At 45.6% G+C, this 24386-nt stretch overlaps 1 protein-coding gene across 4 annotated transcripts in view; it reads right to left on the bottom strand.

The window, feature by feature from the left end:
- Window positions 1-289: 289 nt before the first annotated feature.
- The window catches only part of TIAL1 (TIA1 cytotoxic granule associated RNA binding protein like 1), an 87572-nt gene continuing 63475 nt past the window's right edge, over window positions 290-24386 (bottom strand). For 3 of the 4 annotated variants that reach the window (XM_073564282.1, XM_073564280.1, XM_073564283.1), the window contains 9 exons: window positions 3817-3871; window positions 3297-3384; window positions 1994-2069; window positions 1818-1926; window positions 1635-1748; window positions 1387-1471; window positions 1148-1271; window positions 778-917; window positions 290-694 (listed from right to left, as the gene is read on the bottom strand). In XM_073564282.1, coding sequence (XP_073420383.1) covers window positions 574-694; window positions 778-917; window positions 1148-1271; window positions 1387-1471; window positions 1635-1748; window positions 1818-1926; window positions 1994-2069; window positions 3297-3384; window positions 3817-3871 — 912 coding nt within the window. In that variant the 3' untranslated portion in view covers window positions 290-573. The remainder of the gene's footprint in view (window positions 695-777; window positions 918-1147; window positions 1272-1386; window positions 1472-1634; window positions 1749-1817; window positions 1927-1993; window positions 2070-3296; window positions 3385-3816; window positions 3872-24386) is intronic. The other variant, XM_073564281.1, reaches the window with a different exon arrangement.

Raw genomic sequence — 24386 nt, 5'->3', positions numbered from 1 at the left:
CACTGCTTGGCGGTCCAGCACTCACTGCTCAAGCGGCACTTCACTTAGGCTGGGGTCTAGTGACCATGGGGATTCGATCCAATACGTAGGTAATAAATGTAGTTTGTACAACCACCCTTTCAGGCTTCTCCTTAGATAAGTGACTTTACAAATACCATATTGTGGATGAGGACCAGCGACATGCTGGTAGTCTCCACCTTACCAGACCTCAGAGGCTGGACTACAAGCAATGAGAAATTGAGCTGTGCTCTCGGCCGCTGCACCCATGACTTATACTCCTCCAGCCAGATGTTGGAAATGGCTTTTATTGTGTACAGAAAGAAAACTGAATTTAAGACCAGTCCTGAACTTCAGGGTAAAAATATTTCATAAAAAGCAAAAAAAAAAAAACAAACAAACAAAAAAAAATCTCTGAAGACGAGTCCAATTACATGTGAGCAGTGCTGGCAACTCCACAACGGATGCGGCTGGAAATAAATATTGTATCTATGGAATCCTCTCCTTCCATCAAACCCCAGTTCATATCCTCCAGGTCACCAGCGTTGTGGATTACACGTATTAGGAAGAGTTCTTTCACTGTGTTTGGTAACTGGCCATACTGTACCCTGGTGGGTTCTGTATCACTGGTGGCCCCTGTGTGGGAGGAGGGGGTTGAGCATTGAAGCCTCCCATCCATGTAGCCGATTGGGATTGTCTGTAATAGAAGATTAGCCAATGAGTACTGACAAAAGCCATCTAGTGTAGTGTCACCCATGATCACCGTGGCACATCACTTACTCTACTCCAAAGCTTTGCTGATTCCATGCTTGTCCGTACATGCCGTATGACGGTACTTGCCAACCATTGGTGACATACTGCCCGTACTGCGGAGGACTCCCGTACATGTGGCTCCACTGACCCCACTGACCATAATCCACCTAGAAGAGATGTAAGATATTCTAAAGCCAGAGACGGTATCAGGACTGAGCACCAGACACATACACAAGTCTCAGGAACTCAAATTTGCAGAGAGTGGGAAAGTGAAACAAGAACATCAAGAAAAGCCAAAAAAGAACATGGTCCCTTCTTCCACCATGTGTTCAGTCATCATGTAACCAATGTCAGAAGAACGGTCCCCACAACACTACGGCCGGAATTTGTTTCTTACTTGCTGGAAGTTTTTTGTCATGTCCGGCGTCTCTTTGCCCCAGTAACACTTCACCACATGACCCTCTATGGTTGTTCCATTCACAGATACAATGGCGTGTGCAGCACTGTCATGGCTGGAAAACCTAAAGACCAGGAAGAGTATAGCGATTACTGGAGCCTGAGAAATGTGTGGTGACCTCAGGGCGGCTGACGTCAGGGGATGGCTGCGGCACAGAAGAGGCTTCCTAGTAAACTCACCTAATGAAGGAATAGCCTTTATCAGGGAAAACTCGAATTTCCATTATCTGACCAAACACCCCAAACGTCTGTCGCATGAGCTGATCTATAAGAGACATGAGCAGAACGATAACCCAATCATCATGAAGTAACAAACTGTGGACATTTCCAGCAACACAAGAAGAAAAGGGAAAGGTCTAAAAACCCAGAAAGAGCCACCGATTCATGCTGCACCCCAAACGTCAGGACTGCCACACGCGTGGACTCGCCTGTTAGACCGGAGCCGATGCCGCCACAATACACCGTGCAGTTTTTTGGGCTGGATTGATTGACGACATCTTCGAAGCGTAACTGTTTTGATGTATCTGATGTGAGAGAAAAGTCTGCATATTAATGGTCAGCTTTACGTGTCTAGCTAATAAGGCTGACGGAGGTAGGACCGTGACACTCACTTTCCTGTGTGCTTTTTGGTGCTGGGGGTTTGCGCGTTGCCCAGTTGGTTCTTATTTGCCGCCCTCCCAACCACTGACCTCCCATGTGGACGATGGCATTTTCTGCATCCTGAGAGAGAGTATGGATGAGCTCACATAATTAGGAGAGAAGAGCCGTGTGAAGAACCTCTACTTACCAGCTTGTTGTAGAAGGACACAAAGCCGTAGCCCTTGGACTTTCCCGTTGCCATATCCTTTACGACTCTGGCGTCTCTGAAAGAAGAGAGCATGGACTGATGAGATGAAGGAAGCAGAGAGAGACCATGGTGTAAATCATCAATGCAGATCTAGAAGGATCACACACACTGTCTGGTGGAGATGGCCCTGCGGCTTCATGGCTAGCCTCCATCTACCATGGCTAGCTCCCTGGCCGGCCGGCCAGACACGGTCTACATTCTGGCTACAGCACACAGCTCTAATAATAACAGGAATAGACATGCATCCTAGCAGTTACGCGACATCAGAAACGCTCTGTCTACACTAAGCAGCACTCAGTCCTGGTCACCATGCACTCACTAATATCAATGGCTGCAGAATATATCAAATATCAAAATTGAAAAAAGAGGAAAAAGTAGGAATTAAAAGGCATACATGGCCTGTTAACAGATCTCTTTATTTTTCTTGCTCAATTCTTTACCACCATTTTGGAGTTTGGGCAGCTGTAAATTTTGAAAAATTGACATTTTCAGAAAATTTAAGAAAGGTGAATAATACTATAGAACAATAACTTCAGCACACCAGTACAAAACAGCAAAACGTACACAGAGATGTATGTGTAAAATCAATCTGCACTGAATAGAGAATGTGAGAGATAGAAACGGAGATAAATAGAAAGGAGAATAAAAAAATCTACAACTGAGTCCAGTGTGCACAGATCCTTGCTGAAAGCCTTCAAGATTCTGTCCATCTACCAGCAATTCTGCAAAATAATCAGAATGCTATTCAGTTTAATGGCGAGTGGGAGTGAGGAAAGACTTACACCCGCTAATCGGTCCGACTTACCAAGCAGCATTTCCCAGATACTTGCTGTCTCCAACACATGGACAGAACAGAAGGGCGGCAGCTGAGCACCGGTGAGCGGCCTCAGTGCGAGCGGCCACCACCAGAGATCCCAAGCACCGCAGACAGCAAAGTCGGCCATTTACATCCTATACACAGCGTCATGGAGAACCCACCAACCCCCCAATACTTCACGACTATGAGCAATGAATGGTGGTTAAAGATTGCAACACAAAATGTGGTGGGAAAAAGGCCCAGAGCCGCCAGTAGGAGCAGAGCATCGGCTAGGACACGTCCAGTGTGCCCCGCAGGGAGGACAAGCACATCGGGCACCATAGAAGTCTCCAATGACCGGTCACGAGAAAGGCATCAAATCATGAAAGGACGACACGCAGAGAAGCATCGAAACCGCATCCACATGGCGGCCCACAAAATACTTACGATATTTTACCAAATGGAGCAAAAGCAGATTTTATGTCTTCTGTGGTGATTTCTGGGCTCAGATCTCCAACAAAAACATGAAAGTGATCTGCAAGGAAAGCGCATCACGTTAGTGGTCTGCAGACATCCCGCCTCACACAGCTCTCCACCACAATGTGGGGTCCCCAGAACAATGCGGGGTCTACACAGGACGTGGTGCCACGTGACACACATGGGGGCTTAATGTCCAACTTCAGAAACAAGAGTCTGAGGGCAAGAAGAGAGGAGCCGAACTCCAGCCCCCGCAGAAACCACCAGTAACAAAGAGAACTGCGTAAAATTTAGATAAATGAGAGAGAATACCAAGAGAGGCCGCCTAACCAGCACCGGATGTGAAAATGCTAGCGCCCAGCCTCTTAACCCCTTCTCTGCTGGAGGGGCCTGCAACAAAAAGGGATTAATAGCAGCATCGCACAGTCACGTGGCAGACAAGATAGTGGAGAGCGCGCATGCAGGGTCAGCAGGGGGCGCCACTACTTACTGGATGTGTCCTTCTTCTGGCTGCTCGGAGTCGTGGCCCAATTCACCTTCACTTCCTGCAGGAACATAAGACTTATCAGAGACTGGCCGAAAACACAGAAAAACACAGACTACTCAGGAAAGTATGTGCCCCCCACATCCACCTCTGGGGGCTTCTCTGTCCTCATCTACATCCATAGACATTAATATGGAGGAAAGTATGTGCCCCCCCACATCCACCTCCAACGGCTTCTCTTTCCACATGAAAGTGAAAGAAAAGTGAAACCCAAGACCCTTAAGGTGGGTGTAATTGATCTTACCTTTAGCCAATGAGATGTAGGTCTGCTAATGTCAGCTATAATGTCTATATAGATGAGTGACCGACGATGTAATAAACAGATCTGCTGTGATACCAGCGTGGCTTATTACGTGCAAGTATTTGGAACAGGTACTACATCTCATAACATCGCCACTAATTGACGCTGACAGTAGACATTACTTTTCTCTACATTATGTGCCCCCCATCCACCTCCAGAGGCTTCTCTGTCCTCATAGAATGGTAGAGTTGGAAGGGACCTCCTGGGCCATCTGGTCCAACCCCCTGCTCAAAGCAGGATTCACTAAATCATCCCAGTCAGATGTCTGTCCAGCCTCTGTTTGAAGACTTCTATTGAAAGAGAACTCACCACCTCTCGTGGCAGCCTGTTCCACTCATTGATCACTCTGTCAAAAAGTTTTTTCTAATATCTAATCTGTGTCTCCTCCCATTCAGTTTCATTCCATTGCTTTCCGTGTGCAAATAACAATGATGATCCTTCTACACTGACACTGTGTTCTCCCCAGGATACGCACAGAGGCAAATTGAGGCTATGGGAATGCATTGCGGTCACAGGCGTAGTTGGGTTTGCAATGGTGAAGCAGTGACTGACGTCACAGGTAGGTGTCGCTGTGTAGTCTCCCCAGGATATGCACGGAGGTGCATGAAGACCATAGGTGTGCATGGCAGTCACGGGCGTAGCTGTGACTGCAATGCAGACTGATAATAGAAGTGTTAGTCTTGGACATGTTAGTGTCCAAGGCGGATGTGCGGAAAAGCTGCTCTGGATGTGTGTATGAAACAGAATGAAGTATAATAGTGTTGCAGTTTGTTCCATTCCAGACCCAGGTTTTCCACGTGGCTGAAAGCCACAGGTTGCCATGCTAAACTCTGCAGGAAAGGGTAGTGAGTGCTTAGTGAGTCTCAGGGCCAGAGTGAGGCCTGGCAACCCACACAGTGGTGATGCCGTCCACGGTGACTGGTATCGGATATGGACAGGTCTTGTGCCCGAAGGAAGGACTGGTGTGTGTCACAGCTGCAGACAGGAGGATGTCAAGGTCTGTGTACGGCTGTGATGAGAGACTGATACAGCGGTGCAGGACACCCACGGGAACTAGTCAGAAGAGGACTAGCGTGTGTGTCGTGACTGCAGACTAAAGGAGGCTGTAAGTGAAAGACATTGGCAGGGCGTGCAGTCGCCCATGGAAACTGGACAAGGTGAAGTCCGGCATGTTTAGGTACTGAGATACAAAGCCATGTACTATGAAGTGCTATTGACTGGTGTGAATTGAACAGTAATATTATTTGCACTTGTGTGAATTGGACTTTAATGCTGTGAGGAAACAAATTAAAGGGACTTTTAAGTTTGAACTTTGTGGGTCACTGCCTCTTTACTGCGTACGGTGTCACCGCTGCCTTACACAAAAAATTCCCAGATCCTTTAACCGTTCCTCGTAGGACATACTTTGCAGTCTGATAATTATCCTGGTAGCTCTTCTCGGAACTTGCTTCAATTTTTTTAATGTTTTATTTCTTTTTAAATGTGGTGCCCAGAACTGGACACAGTATTTCAGATGAGGCCTGACCGAGGAGTAGAGGGGGATAATTACTTCACGTGATCTAGACTCTATGCTTTTCTTAATACATCCTAGAACAGTGTTTCCCTTTGTTGCTGCTGCATCACACTGTTGACACAAGTGCAGTCTGATCTATTAGTATACTCAAGTCTTTTTCACACATGCTGTTGCCTAGTTCTTTTCCTCCCATTCTGTAGATGTAATTTTCGTTTTTCTTGCCCAGATGTAGAATCTTGCATTTCTCCCTGTTAAATACCATTCTATTAGTCGCTGTCCATTGTTCAAGCTTATCTAGATCCTTCTGAATCCTTTCTCTGTCTTCTCTTAGCCATCCCTCCTAGCTTTGCATCGTCTGCAAATGTGATGAGTTTACCGTCAGTTCACTTATCTAACATAGTAACATAGTTATTAAGGTTGAAGGGAGACATTAAGTCCATCTAGTTCAACCCATATCCTATCCTAACTTGCCCTAACATGTTGATCCAGAGGAAGGCAAAAAAAACCCATGTGGCAACAGTAAGCTTCACATTGGGGAAAAAAATTCCTTCCCGACTCCACATACGGCATACAGACTAGCTCCCTGGATCAACGCAATATTAAGGATACTAGTGTATATACCCTGTAATGTTATACTTTTCAAGAAAGGCATCCAGGCCCTTCTTAAATTTTAGTAGGGAATCACTCATTACAACATCATATGGCAGAGTTCCATAATCTCACTGCTCTTACAGTAAAGAATCCGCGTCTGTGATTATGCTTAAACCTTCTTTCCTCCAGACGTAGAGGATGCCCCCTTGTCCCCGCCACAGGTCTAAGAGTAAAAAGATCATTAGAAAGGTCTCTGTACTGTCCCCTCATATATTTATACATTGTAATAAGATCACCCCTAAGCCTTCGATTCTCCAAACTAAATAACCCCAAGTGTAATAACCTGTCTTGGTATTGCAGACCCCCTAGTTCCCTCATAACCTTGGTCGCTCTTCTCTGCACCCGTTCCAGTTCAGCTTTGTCTTTCTTATACACCGGAGACCAGAACTGTACACAGTATTCTAAGTGTGGTCGCACTAGTGACTTATATAGAGGTAAAATTATGTTCTCCTCATGAGCATCTATGCCTCTTTTAATGCATCCCATTATTTTATTTGCCTTTGCAGCAGCTGCCTGACACTGGCCGCTAAATGTGAGTTTGTCGTCCACCCATACACCCAGGTCTTTTTCAGTGACTGTTTTGCCCAATGTTTTACAATTAAGCACATAATTATACATCTTGTTCGTTCTACCCAAGTGCATGACTTTACATTTATCCCCATTAAAGCTCATTTGCCATTTATCAGCCCAAGCTTCTAGTTTACATAAATCCTCCTGTAATATAAAATTGTCCTCCTCTGTATTGATTACCCTGCAGAGTTTAGTGTCATCTGCAAATATTGAAATTCTACTCTCTATGCCCCCTACAAGGTCATTAATAAATATGTTAAAAAGAAGCAGGCCCAAAACTGACCCCTGTGGTACCCCACTGCTAACCGTGACCCAGTCCGAGTGTGCTCCATTAATAACCACCCTTTGTTTCCTATCCCTGAGCCAGCTCTTAACCCACCTACACAAATTTTCCCCTATCCCCATTGTTCTCATTTTATGTATCAACCTTTTGTGTGGCACCGTATCAAAAGCTTTTGAAAAGTCCATGTACACCACGTCCACTGCATTCCCTTGGTCCAGTCCGGAACTTACCTCTTCATAAAAGCTTATCAGATTAGTCTGACAGGAACGGTCCCTCGTAAACCCATGTTGATATTGGGTCATGAGTTTATTCTTCTCCAGATACTCCAGTATAGTATCTCTTAGCAAACCCTCCAGGATTTTACCCACAGTTGAGGTTAAACTTACAGGCCTATAATTTCCAAGTTCAGTTTTTGTCCCCTTTTTGAATATTGGCACCACATTTGCTATACGCCAGTCCTGTGGTACAGACCCTGTTATTATGGAATCTTTAAAGATTAAAAATAATGGTCTATCTATTCCTGCAGTACTCGGGGGGTGTATCCCATCCGGGCCCGGGGATTTGTCAATTTTAGTGATTTTTAGACGCCGCCGTACTTCCTGCTGGGTTAAGCAGGTGACATTTAATGGAGAATTTTTATCACTGATCATGTTATCCGTCATGGGATTTTCTTGTGTAAATACTGTTGAAAAAGTGTCATTTAGCATATTGGCTTTTTCCTCATCCTCATCCACCATTTCACCCAGACTATTTTTAAGGGGACAACACGATCATTTTTTAGTTTCTTACTATTTATGTAGTTAAAGAATATTTTGGGATTATTTTTACTTTCTCTGGCAATGAGTCTCTCTGTCTCAATCTTTGCTGTCTTGATTTGCTTTTTACAGAATTTATTTAATCTTCTGTAGTTAATGCCTCATCACTACCTACTTGCTTTAATTCTTTAAATGCTTTATTTTTATCTCTTATTGCGCCCCTTATAGCTCTATTTAGCCATAGTGGTCTCCTCCTATTTCTAGCATGTTTATTCCCATACAATATATATTGTGCACAGCTCCTATTCAGGATGCTAATAAACGTCTCCCATTTTCTTTGTGTATTTTTATGTCTCAGGATATCGTCCCAGTTATTGCACCAAGATCATCTCTCATCCGTTGGAAATTTGCCTTCCTGAAGTTTAGTGTCCTTGTAGCCCCTCTACTACACATCTTATTAAAGGATACATGAAAACTTATTAATTTGTGATCACTATTACCCAAGTGACCCTCAACCCTTATATCTGATCTGCGGTCTGGCCTGTTGGTTAATATTAGGTCTAGCAGTGCCCCCCCTCTTGTTGGGTCCTGAACCAGTGGTGAAAGGTAATTGTGGTCAGACATCTATTACCTTTGCTGAACTGCAGGTTTCGGTTCCCCAATGTATTTCAGGGTAGTTGAAGTCCCCCATAATAATGACTTCTCCTTGAGTCGCTGCTTCATCTATTTGCTTTATGAGGATATTATCTGTTGCTTCCATTATTTTTGGAGACTTATAACAAACCCCTATCAGTAATTTATTATTTTTCCCCCCTCCCCTTATCTCCCCCCACAGGGACTCTACATTCTCATTAGATTCATATATATTATCACGAAGGATGGGTTTTAAGGATGATTTTACATATAAACACACGCCTCGCCCTCGCTTATTTGTACGGTCATTTCTGAACAGACTATAGCCCTGTAAATTAACCGCCCGGTCACGGCTCTCATCCAGCCATGTCTCAGATATCCCCACCATGTCAGAATCATGTTCCAACAACATTAACTCCAATTCCTCCATCTTGTTGGCGAGACTTCTGGCATTAGTATACATGCACTTTATGCATCTCTCTGTACCTCTATTCATTCTTAAATTATTAACTGTTATAACCCCACCCCCCATGCCACCTCCACCTCCAATGTCATCATTTGTGCCCAGGTCTCTATCTGCACTGTCTTCCCCTCCTATAAAAGGAATACCCTCCCCCCCGTCCCTAGTTTAAACACTCCTCCCACCTTCTAGCCATTTTCTCCCCCAGCTCAGCTGCACCCTCCCCATTGAAGTGCAGCCCGTCCCTAGCGTAGAACCTGTAGCCACACGAGAAGTCGACCCAGTTCTGCAGGAACCCAAACCCTCCTTCCTACACCAATTCCTGAGCCACTTATTAACCTCCCTAATCTCCCGTTGCCTCTCTGGCGTGGAACAGGAAGTATTTCCGAAAATACCACCTTGGAGGTCCTTGCTTTAAGCTTACAGCCTAATTCCCTGAAATCATCTTTAAGGACCTTCCACCTATCTCTAACTTTGTCATTTGTGCCAATGTGCACCATGACCGCTGGATCCTCACCAGCCCCTCCCAGTAATCTGTCAACCTAGATCATTTATAAAAATGTTGAACACTACTGGGGCCAGGACAGACCCTTGTGGTACCCCACTTGAAACACTTCCAATTGGATGTGCAACTATTTAGTACCACTCTGAGTCCCGTGCGTACGGAAAGTATTCAAACCCCTTCAAATTTTTCACTGTTTCATTGCAGCCATTTGATAAATTCAAAAAAGTTCATTTTTTTTCTCATTAATGTACACACTGCACCCCATCTTGACAGAAGAAAAAACCGAAATGTAGAAATTTTTCAAAATGTATTAAAAAAGAAAAACCAAAATATCACATGGTCCCAAGTATTGCTCAGACACTCATATGTAAGTCACATGCTGTCCCTTTACTCGAGATCCTCCTTGAGATCAAATGCAGTCCATTTGCTTGTGATCCTCCTTGAGATGGTTCTACTCCTTCATTGGAGTCCAGCTGTGTGTAATTAAACTGATAGGACTTGATTTGTAAAGGCGCACACCTGTCTATATAAGACCTCACAGCATGTCAGACCAAATGAGAATCATGAGGTCAAAGGAAGTGGCCAAGGAGCTCAGAGACAGAATTGTGGCAAGGGACAGATCTGGCCAAGGTTACAAAAGAATTTCTGCAGTACTCAAGGTTCCTAAGAGCACAGTGGCCTCCATAATCCTTACATGGAAGAAGTTTGGGACCACCAGAAGTCTTCCTTGACCTGGCCATCCAGCCAAACTGAGCAATTGTGGGAGAAGAGCAATGGTGAGAGGTAAAAAAAGATCCCCAAGATCACTGTGGCTGATCTCCAGAGATGCAGTAGGGAGATGAGAGAAAGTTCCACAAAGCCAACTACCAGTTGGGCCTTTATGGCAGAGTGAACTGATGGAAGCCTCTCCTCAGTGCCAGACACATGAAAGCCTGCATTGAGTTTGCTAAAAAAAAAAAAACAAAAAAAAAAAAACACATGAAGGAATCCCAGACTATGAGAAATGAGATTCTCTGGACTGATAAGACGAAAATACACCTTTTTGGTGATAACTCTAAGCGGTATGTGTGGAGAAAACATTGCTCATCACCTGCCCAATACAATCCCAACAGTGAAACATGGTGGTGGCAGCATCATGCTATGGGGGTGTTTTTCCGCTGCAGGGACAGGACGACTGCTTGCAATTGAAGTAAACATGAATGAAGCCAAGTACAGAGATATCCTGGATGAAATACTCTTCCAGAGAGCTCTGGACCTCAGACTTGACTGAAGGTTCACCTTTCAACAAGGCAATGACCCCAAGCACACAGCTAAGATAACAAAGAAGTGGCTTCAGAACAACTCTGACCATTCTTGGCTGGCCCAGCCGGAGCCCTGACCTAAACCGAGTTGAGCATCTCTGGAGAGACCTGAAAATGGCTGTCCACCAATGTTCACCATCCAAACTGACGGAACTGGAGAGGATCTGCATGGAAGAATGGCAGAGGATCCCCAAATCCAGGGGTGAAAAACTCGTGGCATCATTCCCAAGACGACTCATGGATGTACTAGCTCAAAAGGTGCTTCTATTCAACACTGAGCAAAGGGTCTGAATACTTATGACCATGTGATATTTCAGTTTTTATTTTTTAATACCTTTGCAATTTCTGCATTTCTGTTTCTTTCTATTAAGATGGGGTGCAGAGTGTACATTAATGAGAAAAAAAAAATAACTTTTTTGAATTTACCAAATGGCCGCAATGAAACAAAAAGTAAAAAATTTAAAGGGGTCTGAATACTTTCCATACACACTGTACAATCACTGAGTCAGTTAGGAATCCACCAAACCATAGCCTTATCCTTTGTCATTTCTTCAATAAGGATAGTATGCTTGGTTGGCTGAAGTCTAGCTATACTATATCCACCCAGTCAGTGATTCCATCATAGAAGGAAATTAGATTAGTCTGGCATGTCTTCTTTGCTACAAACCCATGCTGGCTCTGGTTAATTACAGTATTCTTATCCAAGTACTTACAGGTGCATCTCACAAAATTAGAATATCATCAAAAAGTTAATTTATTTCAGTTCTTCAATACAAAAAATGAAACTCATATTAGACAGTCATTAAAAACAGGGTGATGTATTGACTCAAGGTCCCAGAGTCTGGAGGAAGAGTGTGGAGACCACAATCCAAGCTGCTGGAGGTCTAGTGTGAAGTCTCCACCACCAGTGATGGTTTGGGGAGCCATGTCATCTGCTGGTGTAGGTCCACTGTGTTTTATCAAGACCAAAGTCAGTGCAGCCGTCTACCTGGACATTTTAGAGCTCTTCATGCTTCCCTCTGCCGACAAGCTTTCTGGAGATGGAAATGTCATTCTCCAGCAGGACTTGGCCCCTGTCCACACTGCCAAAAGTACCAATACCTGGTGTAAAAACATCACTGTGCTTCATTTGCGAGCAAACTTACCTGACCTTACCCCATAGAGAATATATGGGCTATTGCAGACGAGCTGAAGGCTGTTATCAAAGCAACCTGGGCTTCCATAACCCCTCAACAATGCCACAGGCTGATCGCCTTCAATGCCATGCCGCATTGATGCAAATTAATGCAAAAGGAGCCCCGACCAAGTATTGAGTGCATTTACTGAACATACATTTCAGTAGGCCAACATTTCAGATTTTACAATCACTTTTTCAAGCTGGTGTTATAAAGTATTGTAATTTACTGAGTGACTTTTCGGTTTTCATTGGCTGTAATAAAGAACCAGAGTCAGCTCACCTATATGCGGGCTTTTTCCTCATCTGTTCCCGCACGGATAAGAAGTTGAGCAACCAGTCCAAGAACAGAAAAAAGTGTAGGATCCAGCAGGAACCAAGGATGCTAAAAATTCCATTGTTTATTCATCATATTAAAAAATATAACTTTAGGTAAACCACATTATTAAAATTTTGATTACGTTACAGCATTATGCACATAGAACAGCGTTTCGAAAAAACGTCTTAATCATGGAACTTTGTTCCTGCTGGATCCTACAATTTTTTCTGTTCTTCATTGGCTGTAAGCCATAAACATCAACTTTAACAGAAACAAACACTTGAAATACATCACTCTGTGTGTAATGACTCTCTAGAGTATAGGAGTGTCACATTTTGTATTGAAGAACTGAAATAAATTAACTTTTTGATGATATTCTAATCGTGTGAGTTACACCTGTACACACAGCTCAGGCAAGAATTAAGAGCGCACTGCACAATTTCATAAGAATCCGCTTCTCTCCAGGTCTGACAGCCATTCTATTGCAGTGTCAGCTGAATTCCAACCAGAGTACACCTCATTCTACTTACTGTGCTTCTGATCAGGTGATCACCTGAACCAAATCTTATTTAAAGAAGGAAAGAATAAAAAACCCTGCTGTGGTGTTCACAGTCCTCCTGCAGTAGGACAAGCTGGATGGCAAAACAAGTACTAGTAATATCCCAAAAGTGATAGGAATGAAAAGATAACTTTTAACCATGTCAAAGGAATTGAAAAGTCTTGAGTGAGGAAAAGGGCGGCTCAATTCTGGCTTTACTAGCAGAAGCATACAGTGAGCGTCATGTTACCTCCCATCCTTAACATTTCTAAGATGGCAGTCCATTACAAGAAGGTCAAGCAGTAGACATTGGGGACAACAAAGCTACAGACTGGCAGAGGGCGAAAACGACTCTCCACTGACTGGATGACTCATCTTATTCAAATATCACTCAGCAACTGCAGGATGACATCAAGTGACCTACAAAAGGAATGGCAGCTGGGGTGAAGTGCACGGCAAGAACAGTTCGTAATCGGCTCCTAGAGGCAGGACTCAAGTCATGTAAAGCTAGAAAAAAGCCGTTCCTCAATGAGAAGCAAAGGAGAGCCAGGCTGAAGTTTGCCAAAGACCATAACGATTGGACCATAGAGGAGTGGAGTAAGGAAATCTTCTCTGATGAGTTGAGTTTTCAACTTTAGTAACATAGTAATTAAGGTTGAAGGAAGACTAAGTCCATCTAGTTCAACCCATATCCTATCCTAACTTGCCCTAACATATTGATCCAGAGGAAGGCAAAAAAAAAAAACCCCATGTGGCAAACAGTAAGCTTCACATTGGGGGAGAAAATTCCTTCCCGACTCCACATACGGCAATCAGACTAGCTCCCTGGATCAACGCAATATCAAGGAGACTAATTTATATACCCTGTAATATTATACTTTCCAAGAAAGGCATCCAGGCCCTTCTTAAATTTTAGTAGGGAATCACTCATTAGAACATCATACGGCAGAGAGTTCCATAGTCTCACTGCTCTTACAGGAAAGAATCCGTGTCGTTGATTATGCTTAAACCTTCTTTCCTCCAGACGTAGAGGATGCCCCCTTGTCCCCGTCTCAGGTCTAGGAGTAAAAAGATCATTAGAAAGGTCTCTATTGTCCCCGCATATATTTATACATTGCAATAAGATCACCCCTAAGCCTTCGATTTTCCAAACTAAATAACCCCAGGTGTAATAACCTGTCTTGGTATTGCAGACCCCCCCAGTTCCCCAATAACCTTGGTCGCTCTTCTCTGCACCCGCTCCAGTTCAGCTATGTCTTTCTTATACATCGGAGACCAGAACTGTACACAGTATTCTAAGTGTGGTCGCACTAGTGACTTGTATAGAGGTAAAATTATCTTCTCCTCATGAGCATCTATGCCTCTTTTAATGCATCCCATTATTTTATTTGCCTTTGCAGCAGCTGCCTGACACCGGCCACTAAATGTGAGTTTGTCGTCCACCCATACCCCCAGGTCTTTTTCAGTGACAGTTTTGCCCAGTGTTTTACAATTAAGCACATAATTATACATCTTGTTCGTTCTACCCAAGTGCATGACCTTACATTTATCCCCATTAAAGCTCATTTGTCATTTATCAGCCCAAGCTTCTAGTTTACATAAACCCTCCTGTAATATAAAATTGTCCTCCTCTGTATTGATCACCCTGTAGAGTTTAGTGTCATCTGCAAATATTGAATTTCTACTCTATGCCCCCTACAAGGTCATTAATAAATATGTTAAAAAGAAGCGGGCCCAATACTGACCCCTGTGGTACCAAATACTGACCCCTGTGGTAAACCAATGCTAACCGTGACCCAGTCCGAGTGTGCTCCATTAATAACCACCCTTTGTTTCCGATCCCTGAGCCAGCTCTTAACCCACTTACACATTTTCCCCTATCCCCATTGTTCTCATTTTATGTATCAACCTTTTGAGTGGCACAGTATCAAAAGCTTTTGAAAAGTCCATGTACACCACGGCCACTGCATTTCCTTGGTCCAGTCTGGAACTTACCTCTTCATAAAAGCTTATCAGATTGGTCTCACAGGAACGGTCCCTCATAAACACATGTTGATATTGGGTCATGAGGTTCTTCTTCTTCAGATACTCCAGTATAGCGTCTTTTAGAAAACCCTCCAGGATTTTACCCACAGTTGAGGTTAAGCTCACTGGCCTATAATTTCCTAGTTCAGTTTTTGTCCCCTTTTTGAATATTGGCCCCACATTTGCTATACGCCAGTCCTGTGGTAAAGACCCTGTTATTATGGAATCTTTAAAGATTAAGAATAATGGTCTATGACTGTACTTAATTCCTGCAGTCCTCGGGGGTGAATCCAATCAGGGCCCGGGGATTTGTCAATCTTAGTGATTTTTATGTAAATCAACAGCCGCGGAGACACCATCACATGTTTCTCAATGCAAGCAATGACTAGCCAGGTCTTTCACTGGGAAGGAACAACCACGGGAAGGGCAGTCTCCAATGAAGGAAACCACCTATGCCAAAACATGGTATCCATCCACAGACAGCTATTTCAGGGTATTGCCCCTCATCAGTGTGGAGTAGGAAACTGGCTAGTAGGAGCAATGCCTAGTAAAGACTGAAAAATGAGGATGAATGACCTCATGGAGATCAACATCCAACACTGCGGAGACACCATCACATGTTTCTAAACGCAGTGATGCTAGAGCATTGCCCCCATCCCTTATGGGAAATAGGTCATTCATCCTCATGCCTGGCTAGTCATTGCTTGTGTTGAGAAACATGTGATGGTGTCTCCGCGGCAGTTGATTTACATGTTTTTGCATATTTCCCATAAGGGATGGGGGCATTGCTCTAGCATCACTGCGTTGAGAAACATGTGATGGTGTCCCCGCAGTGTTGGATGTTGATCTCCATGAGGTCATCCATCCTCATTTTTCACATTTTCTTAGTGATTTTTAGACGCCGCCGTACTTCCTGCTGGGTTAAGCAGGTGACATTTAATGGAGAATTTTTATCCCTGATCATGGTATCCGTCATGGGATTTTCTTGTGTAAATACAGTTGAAAAAAGTCATTTAGCATATTTTCTTTTTCCTCGTCCTCATCCACCATTTCACCCAGACTATTTTTTAAGGGGACCAACACCATCATTTTTTTTAGTATCTTACTATTTTTGTAGTATAGAATATTTTGGGATTATTTTTACTTTGCCAATGAGTCTCTCTGCCTCAATCTTTGCTGCCTTGATTTGCTTTTTACAGAATTTATTTAATCTTCTGTATTTAGTTAATGCCTCATCACTACCTACTTGCTTTAATTCTCTAAATGTTTTCTTTTTGTCCCTTATTGCGCCCCTTACAGCTCTATTTAGCCATAGTGGTTTCCTCCTATTTCTAGTATTCACATACGGTATATATTGTGCACAGGTCCTATTCAGGAGGATAATAAACGTCTCCCCTTTTCCTTGTGTACTTTTATTGCTCATGATATCGTCCCAGTTATTGCACCAAGATCATCTCTCATCCTTTGCCCAACACCTGGTCGTCTAATGGTTAGGCGGAGACCTGGAGAGGCATACAAGCCACAGTGTCTTGCACCCACTGTGAAATTTGGTGGAGGATCGCTGATGATCTGGGGAGGCTTCAGCAAGGCTGGAATTGGACAGGTTAATCTTTGTGAAGGAAGTATGAATCAAGCCGCATACAAGCTTATCCTGGAAAAACAGTTGATTTCTTCTGCTCAGGCAATGTTCCCCAACTCTGGAGGACTGATTTTTCCAGCAGGACAATGCACCATGCCACACAGCTAGGTCAATGAATGTGTGGATGAAGGACCACCACATCAAATCCCTGTCGTGGCCAGCCCAATCTCCAGACCTGAACCCCACTGAAAACCTCTGGAATGTAATCAGGAGGAAGATGGATAATCACAAGCCATCAAAGAAGAACTGCTTACATATGTGTACCAGGAGTGGCATAAGGTCACCCAAAAGCCATGTGAGAGACTGGTGGAAAGCAGCCAAGACGCAGGATAGCTGGGATTAACAATCATGGGGATTCCACACAATATTGATTTCTGAACTCTTCCTGAGGTAAAACATTAGAATTGTTGTTTCTAAATGATTATGACCTTGTTTCTTAGCATTATTTGAGGTCTGCAAGCACTCTGCCTTTTTTGTTATTTTGACCATTTCTCTTTCTGAAAATAAATACAAAATTTAGTGCTTGGAAATTCAGAGACATGTTGTTAGTAGTTTATAGAATAAAAGAGCAATTTACATTTTACTCATATACCTATAAAGAGAAAAAAAATCAGACAAACTGAAAATTTTGCAGTGGTCTCTTAATTTTTGGTAGAGCTGTACATGCTGTTTAATAATTTGTTCAAAGATCTTTCCTTGTATAGGAGTAAGGCTCACTGGCCTGGAATATTCCTGGCTCCATCTTTTTTCACTGTTTGAAGATAGGGATAACATTTACCCTTTTTCTGGGACTTCTCCTGTTTGCCAGGACTTTTCCAAGATTCTGGCTAGTGGCTCTGCAATTTCCTTTCAGTACCCTAGGATGTAAATCATCTGGACGAGGAGATGTACCGTATTTTTCTGACCATTTTCCGACCATAAGATGCACTTTTTTCCCCAAAAATTTTTTGGGGAAAGAGGGGGGTGCGTCTTATGGTCGCAATATACTAACCTGCGGTGCGGTGGTTGCAGCGGGCGGGGCTCTGCGGTGCAGTGGTGGCAGCGGGCTTCCTCGCAGCCCGGAGGCCCCTGCACGAGATCTTGTTGCCGAGATTTGAATCTCGCCCCCCGAGATCTCGGGACGAGATCTGAACCCGCGCATGCGCAGTCCCCGGACCGGCGGCCATCTTTCCGGCGCCCATGTTCCCGGAGGCCACCGCAAAATGGCGGCGGCCAGCAAGGGATGTGCGGGGGCCTCCGGGCTGCGAGGAAATGCCGGCGGAGCCGCCGCCCCTGCACCGGAGCACAGCCCGCCGCCACCCTCGCCCCGCAGAGCCCACCTGCCCCTGCCCAGCTGCCCCAGCACAGAGCCGCCACCGCACGAGCCTGGACCACTGAATGACCCCTGTGACTACTCCTCCACCTGTGCCAGATCCCTTCCCAGGTAAGCTGAATTCGGACTGTAAGACGGACCCCCATTTGACACATTATTTTTTTCCCTATTTTCCTTCTGAAGATTGGGGTGCGTCTTATAGTCCGAAAAATACGGTAAATTCAGGTAAATTAGCTAAGTGTTCCCTCATCATCTTTCTGTTTATGTATAGTTTATTCCTTCAATGCTACTGCTTTATTAGAGAATATAGATGCAAAATAGGAATGTAAAAGTTTGCCTTCTCAACATCCTGTCTTACCACTGAATGGGAGGAGACACAGATTAGATATTAGAAAAAACTTTTTGACAGAGTGATCAATGAGTGGAACAGGCTGCCACGAGATGTGGTGAGTTCTCTTCCAATAGAAGTCTTCAAACAGAGGCTGGATAGATATCTGTCTGGGATTATTTAGCAAATCCTGCTTTGAGCAGGGGGTTGGACCAGATGACCCAGGAGATCCCTTCCAACTCTATGATTTCATCACTTTCATCCTGTAAAAATCCTATAGCATCTATGAATTTTCGTTTGCTTTTGACATATCCCCAAATCCTTTTTTGCTACTTTTGGTCTCCCTTGCAAGCCTCACTTCATTACTGGCTTTATCTCTTCTAACTCTTGCCCTACATTCCCTGCAGACAGCATTATATTCTTCTTTAGATATGCCCCCTCTTTCCATTTCCCTTTTTAACAAGTGATTAAGTTCTGTGTTCATTCATCCTGGCCTCTTTAAATGCTTCCAATTCTTTCACTTACTGATAGTTAACGATTGTGCAGTGAGAATTTCATTTAGTAATCTCCCATCCTTCTTGGACATTTCTGTCCTTTAGAACATTCAGTTATTGGACCTTCCCTACCTTCTAAGCCCATTGACCTCTTTCCTACATCGGGCAGACATTTACGCTAATATCGGACTCCCCTCCCTTTGATGTGGGCTCCGGTGGTGAGCCCACATCTTTCCTGGTACATGTAGCTGTTTTGAACAGCTGACATGTACCTGTAATAGCCACGTGTGGAATTGCGGTCCACCCGCGGCTATTAAACTATTAAACAGTTAAATGCTGCTGTCACATGTGCTTTCGGCAATCGCTCCAGAAATCTGCCCACCGGTGAGCCCCGTCACGTGATCGTGGGGCACTGGTGGATTGGCATGACAACCAGAGGTCTCTAGAGACCTCTATGGCTGTCAGTGCTGGATTGCAAGTGATTAATTTACCTACATACAGGTGAACTGATCATCGCCTGTATGTAGCAGAGCCCATCGGGTTATGGAAGCTTCTAGTCTCAAAAGGAGACTAAAGAAGCATGCCAAAAGTAAAAAATAAAAATATAGAATTAGACTTACCGGTAATTCGGTTTCTAGGAACCTTCCACGACAGCTACATTGGAGAATGTCTTCCCTGCCCTAATAGGGGACAGGAACAGGAAGAGGTTAAATACCCCTCCCCTTCCTGCAACCACCAGTATGAATAGTTACCATCAAAGTGCAGGAATCATCCAATAAGAATATCAGATAGGGGGGAAATTAGTGCTGTCATGGAAGGTTCCTAGAAACCGAATTACCGGTAATTCTACTTTCTCTAGTCACCTTCCATGACAGCTACATCGGAGTAATACCAACAGCTAATTTCTCTAGGGGAGCAATCACGGCCTGCAGCACTCGTCTGCCAAACGTTAAATCCCCATTGAAATTTAGCCTGTAACGCCTGATGAACGTGCGGATGGACGACCAGGGGCGGTTCTGAATATCTGCTCTGACGAAGCATTCTCCTTTTTTGCTCATGATGGTGCTACCGCATGGGTAGAATATGCCCTCAGTGAGGCGGGTGGAGCCAGCTCCTGTGATGCGTAAGTCAGGCAGATAGATTGTGTGATCCAATTCGCGATCGTGTTCTTTGACGCCTTCCTGCCTTATTTCGTCCTGAGAACTGGATGAATAAATTCTGGTGAATCCGCTAGGCTCCACTATATTGTCGGTAGACAGGACCACTCTGCAAATGTCGAGAGTGTGGAGGGTCTCTTGCTTAGGGTTGGAAGAGCTTGGGCCGAATGAGGACAGTACAATGTCCTGATCCCTATGAAATTTTGAGTAGAAAGGCTTGATCTAATCTCAATTTAATATCTATAATGATTGCAAGGTAAGCTTCTTGAATTGACAGGGCCTGCAATTCTCCTGTACGTCTAGCCGCAGTAATTGCGACTAAGAGGACGGTTAAAGGGTTAGGTTTCCGTGGTCAAGGAATCTAGAGGCTCAAATGGATCTTAGGTTTGAGCATGGTGTTGAGATCCCAAGGAGGCCCCTGACTGGGGAGTATAGGACGAATCCCGGCTACCGAAACCATAAACCGTAGGATCCAGCGGTGGCTGGCCAGGTCAAGATCAAAAAAGTGCCAAGAGCTGATATTTATACCTTTAGTGTGCTGGAGATAAGGCTCTGTTCCAGACCTTTTGTAAACGTCTAGGGTCTGTGCTGCACTGAGATGGAAGGGGTCAGGGGTGCCTGGAGAGCACCAGGGCGTAAACCTTTCCCAGACCTTGGCATAGATTGGCTTGGTTATTGGTTTTTGGCTTTCCTGAAAGGTTTGGATTACCCTATCCGCGAGCCATTTGGCTCTTAGGAATTCGGCCTCAATAACCATGCTGCCAGGTTCCCTTTGCCTGGGTGTAGCAGAGGACCTTGGTGAAGGAGGTCGCCCTTTTTGGTGCAGAAGCCAGGACCTTCCTGGGCCATGGCAGGTATGGCACTGTACCACTTCTTCCGGGCCACAGCGGGGCGATTAGTATTGTGGGAATTCGGTCCGTCTGGATTTCCTGAGATTTTTTTTTTTTTTTTTTAATTTTTTTTGCCCGCATCAATATGGGTGGGCAGGTACATGCGAGTATTGAATCCCACCATTGGGTGAAGGGCACCTATTCCTTGCACTCCGTCCATGTGGTTGAGGGAGACGAATACCCCTGTCTTCGCATTTTGCCTGTTGGCGACTTTGTCCACCTCCGCCCCATCTTGAGGCTAGGGACACGAATACCGTCTGGTCCAGGCGCCACTCCTCCGGATGAACATCTTCTCGACTGAGGCAATCTGCGTGGGTGTTGTCTGATCCTTTCAGACGCACTGACCAGGAGAAGATCCTTGCTGCTATTGCCTTCAGGCCGGCGATAGGCCACTGTGGTCATGTTGTCTGAGCAGATGCAGACGTGGCGATTTTGGATTAGTGATAATGACGTCTTTTACCGTTTTCAGTTCTCTCAGATTTGAGGAACTGGTGCTGATGCTCGGCAGCCATCGCCCCTGAAAATAGGATCTCTCTACTACTGCGCCCCAGCCTCGTTGGCTGGCATCTGAGCGAAGTATTTTCAGGGGAAGCTGAATCCGGCTGACTCCCTTCTGAATATTTCGGTAGTTCAACCACCACCTCAGGGCCGGTTTAACCTGACCAGGGAGGGGGAATCCTTCAGGACAATGGAATTTGTAGCCGCGTAGGCCAGGCAGATCCTGGAATGTAAAAGCACGTGGCTTTGTGGGCCTGAGCCCAAGAAACCGCCTGGGTGCATGTGGTCCGAGATCCTAGAGCATACATTGACTGAGGGTCAGGGCCCGCTAGTCCTGAACCAGGTCCTTGGTGGACAAGGTTGACCTGACAAACCATAGGTAGGAAGGATGTCTTTCCCCTTGAGTCCGAGAGAACTCCCAGAAGCTTCCTTCTCGTGGAGGGATAGACCAGGTTCGGTATCAAACCCAGGGATCTTAATATCCCCGGGGTCTTTCCTATGTCCATCTTCTGACATGGTATAGATGGTATAGAGAAGAGGAAGTCGTCCAGATATGGGATAATGCCTATCCCCTGGCACCGGATGAAAATCACTGCTTCCGCCATGATCTTGGAGAGATACGTGGTCGGATGGATTGACACATAGTAATATGTACCCTTCAGCTCTACCGTTGCCATTACCCAGCTCTGTCCGATGAGCGGGACTGCCCCTGATTGGCTCCATTTTGAATTGCCTGTACCGGAACGATTTGTTTAATGGCTTCAGGTTTATGATGATTCGGTTCTTCTCTGATGGCTTCCTCACCAGGAAGGGACGTGCGTAATGGCCGTGTCCTTCTCCCGCTTTGGCACCCGCGCGTTTTACCAGAGCAGATCTTTGGTAAGGAGCACTGAAGGAGTGGAGGCTGTAGGGAGGTTACCCCTAAGCATTACGGGGAAGGACTCTCGAACCCAATTTTTTAGTCCATCTCATATGGTACGATGGACCCACTGATTTGTGGAGATGGACTGCCAGCGGGTAAAAAAAAAGAGCGAGAGACGACCCCCAACCGGGCGTTCTTGCTTATCTGGGGTCTGTTGATGGTTAGGGATAAGGAGGTTCCTGCCCTTGCCCCCCTATACTCTTCTTGAGTATGTCAACAGGACCAGAGATTCCCAGCCAGACTCTCATGCCGGTACTGGCCCAGCCTCAAGCTGCTTAGCGGCTGTGATCTGATGAGGGCATACAAATTCAACTTAGATTAGCTGTTGACAGAGGTTTGGTCACGGGAGGGACGAAAAATCCGTCTCCTAGGATTTCTATGTTTTGTTAGAGATCCTTTTGTCTGAAGCTGTGTCCAGGACAGGCTTGAACCCATAGTGGCCCTGGAAGGGGATGGCGCACCATTTGGAGATATGTCGCCTCCCTTAGGATTTTAACCAGGGCACTCCTCTAGAGGAGTTAGAAAGGACGGCCGCTTTTGCGGCTACCCAGACCTGGTGAGAGCAGTCACGCTCAGCCTAGAAGAGCCGATGCATTAAAGAATTACCAGAGACCTGCGAATTACAGGCTGGTCTTCCTGGTCCCGGCCTGGTCTCAAGTTGCCTAGTGACGGCCAGCGGAAGCATCGGCTAGGAACCTCGTTGCTTTCTGTAGTAGGGGTAGGGCGTCAGGTATCTTTCCCCCTAAGGTACCCTGAGTCTGTGCGTAATCACAGAAACAGGGCATGTGAAAGCCATATTAGCTTCTAGCAGATTTGTAGAGGTGTCCCAGGACTTCCTTGATAAGCTCTCAAATATATATATATTTTTCCTCGATCCATTGGATCTTTGAGCTGGGAGGAGCCCTCAAAGGGATAGGCTTTTTTTTTTTTTTTTATATGGAGGCCTCCTTTTATGGAGGATCAGATTCTGTACGTTCTCGTGTACAGGACACCTTCTTTGGGCTGCAGCCCAACATCTCATCCTGTACAGTGTATTTAACTCCTTCCTCCTCCACCCCTCTGGTGCTCTTAACCATACTGATTAGCTCACCCACATTCTCGGAACCAAGTGTTATTTCTTGTTCCCTGGTTTTAGGGGTGGACGTGGAAGAGGAACCCTCAATCTCCCAAGCATCCTCTGAATCCGAAGACTGAATTCGTCTGAGTCTGATTCTATCAGAGCTTTCTTCCTCCTCCTAGAGGGAGGCGGTCTGGGAGAAGGCAGCCATGGAGGAGTGAACCTCCTGTATTATGAGGGATTTGATGCTATCCAGGAGAGAGGGCTGCTCAGCGCAAAGAACCTCTCCGTACAGGACAGGCAGAGCTTTCCCCGTATGTCGAGGAAGTTTGGCAGCACACATTTTACACTTGTGGCTGGTCTCATAGGGTCAGAGACCTTTTCTCCCCATATTAGAGAGGGAGATGTATGCTACGCCATTTTAGTAAATAATGCTGGATAGAGAGGGCCGACGCCTGCCACTTACAGTAGGAGGGGGTACGCTGGGCTCTGCCGACGCAGAGAGGGCTTGTCACCGTCCATGCCGTCTACAGTCAGTGTCAGACAGGTCTTACCTGGTGGTCTCCTCACCCGGACCTTGAAAGATCGAGGGTCCAGCGTTGTTTGTGCACCTCCTCCTCCCTTTGGCCCAATGGAGGGAACCACATGAGGACGCCCCAGAATGTGACCGCCAGTCCCAGGAGTAGCGCGCCCCTCGGCGCGCGCTCCACCGTGGAACGCATAGGGACAGACCGGAAGTGACGCGTGCCCCAGTGGAAAGCCCAGTAATGCCCGGAGTGGAGGAACGTCACCCCGGGCCAGCGTGAGCCCCCGGGAACCGGCAGCTCGGAGGAAGCCGGGGAGCTATCTGAAGGACCCCGGCGCGCATATCACCGCCTCGCTTTACCCCCGAAGGAGGCGCAGGAGAGTCCCGAGCCCCACCATGCAGGCGGAGACGGGAGCAGCCACCGGAGGAGAGCAAGGCCCCCGACCTCGGCTGCCCGGCATCCGACAGGTATCCCAGCTGATACTGGGCGTGGGGTGCTCCCGATCGCCGGCCACGGCAGCACCATCGTAGACCTCTTCATGCTCCATAGGGGACAGGAAAACACTAGTGGTTGCAGGAAGGGGAGGGGTATTTAACCTCTTCCTGTCCCCTATTAGGGCGGGGAAGACATCCACCGATGTAGCTGTCGTGGAAGGTGACTAGAG

Source organism: Dendrobates tinctorius, unplaced genomic scaffold (genome assembly GCF_039654945.1).
Source record: "Dendrobates tinctorius isolate UK_male_01 unplaced genomic scaffold, ASM3965494v1 ptg000443l, whole genome shotgun sequence".
Lineage (NCBI taxonomy): Eukaryota > Metazoa > Chordata > Amphibia > Anura > Dendrobatidae > Dendrobates > Dendrobates tinctorius.
The sequence above is the reverse complement of the archived record's forward strand: the minus strand, read 5'-3'. Positions and strand labels throughout refer to the sequence as shown.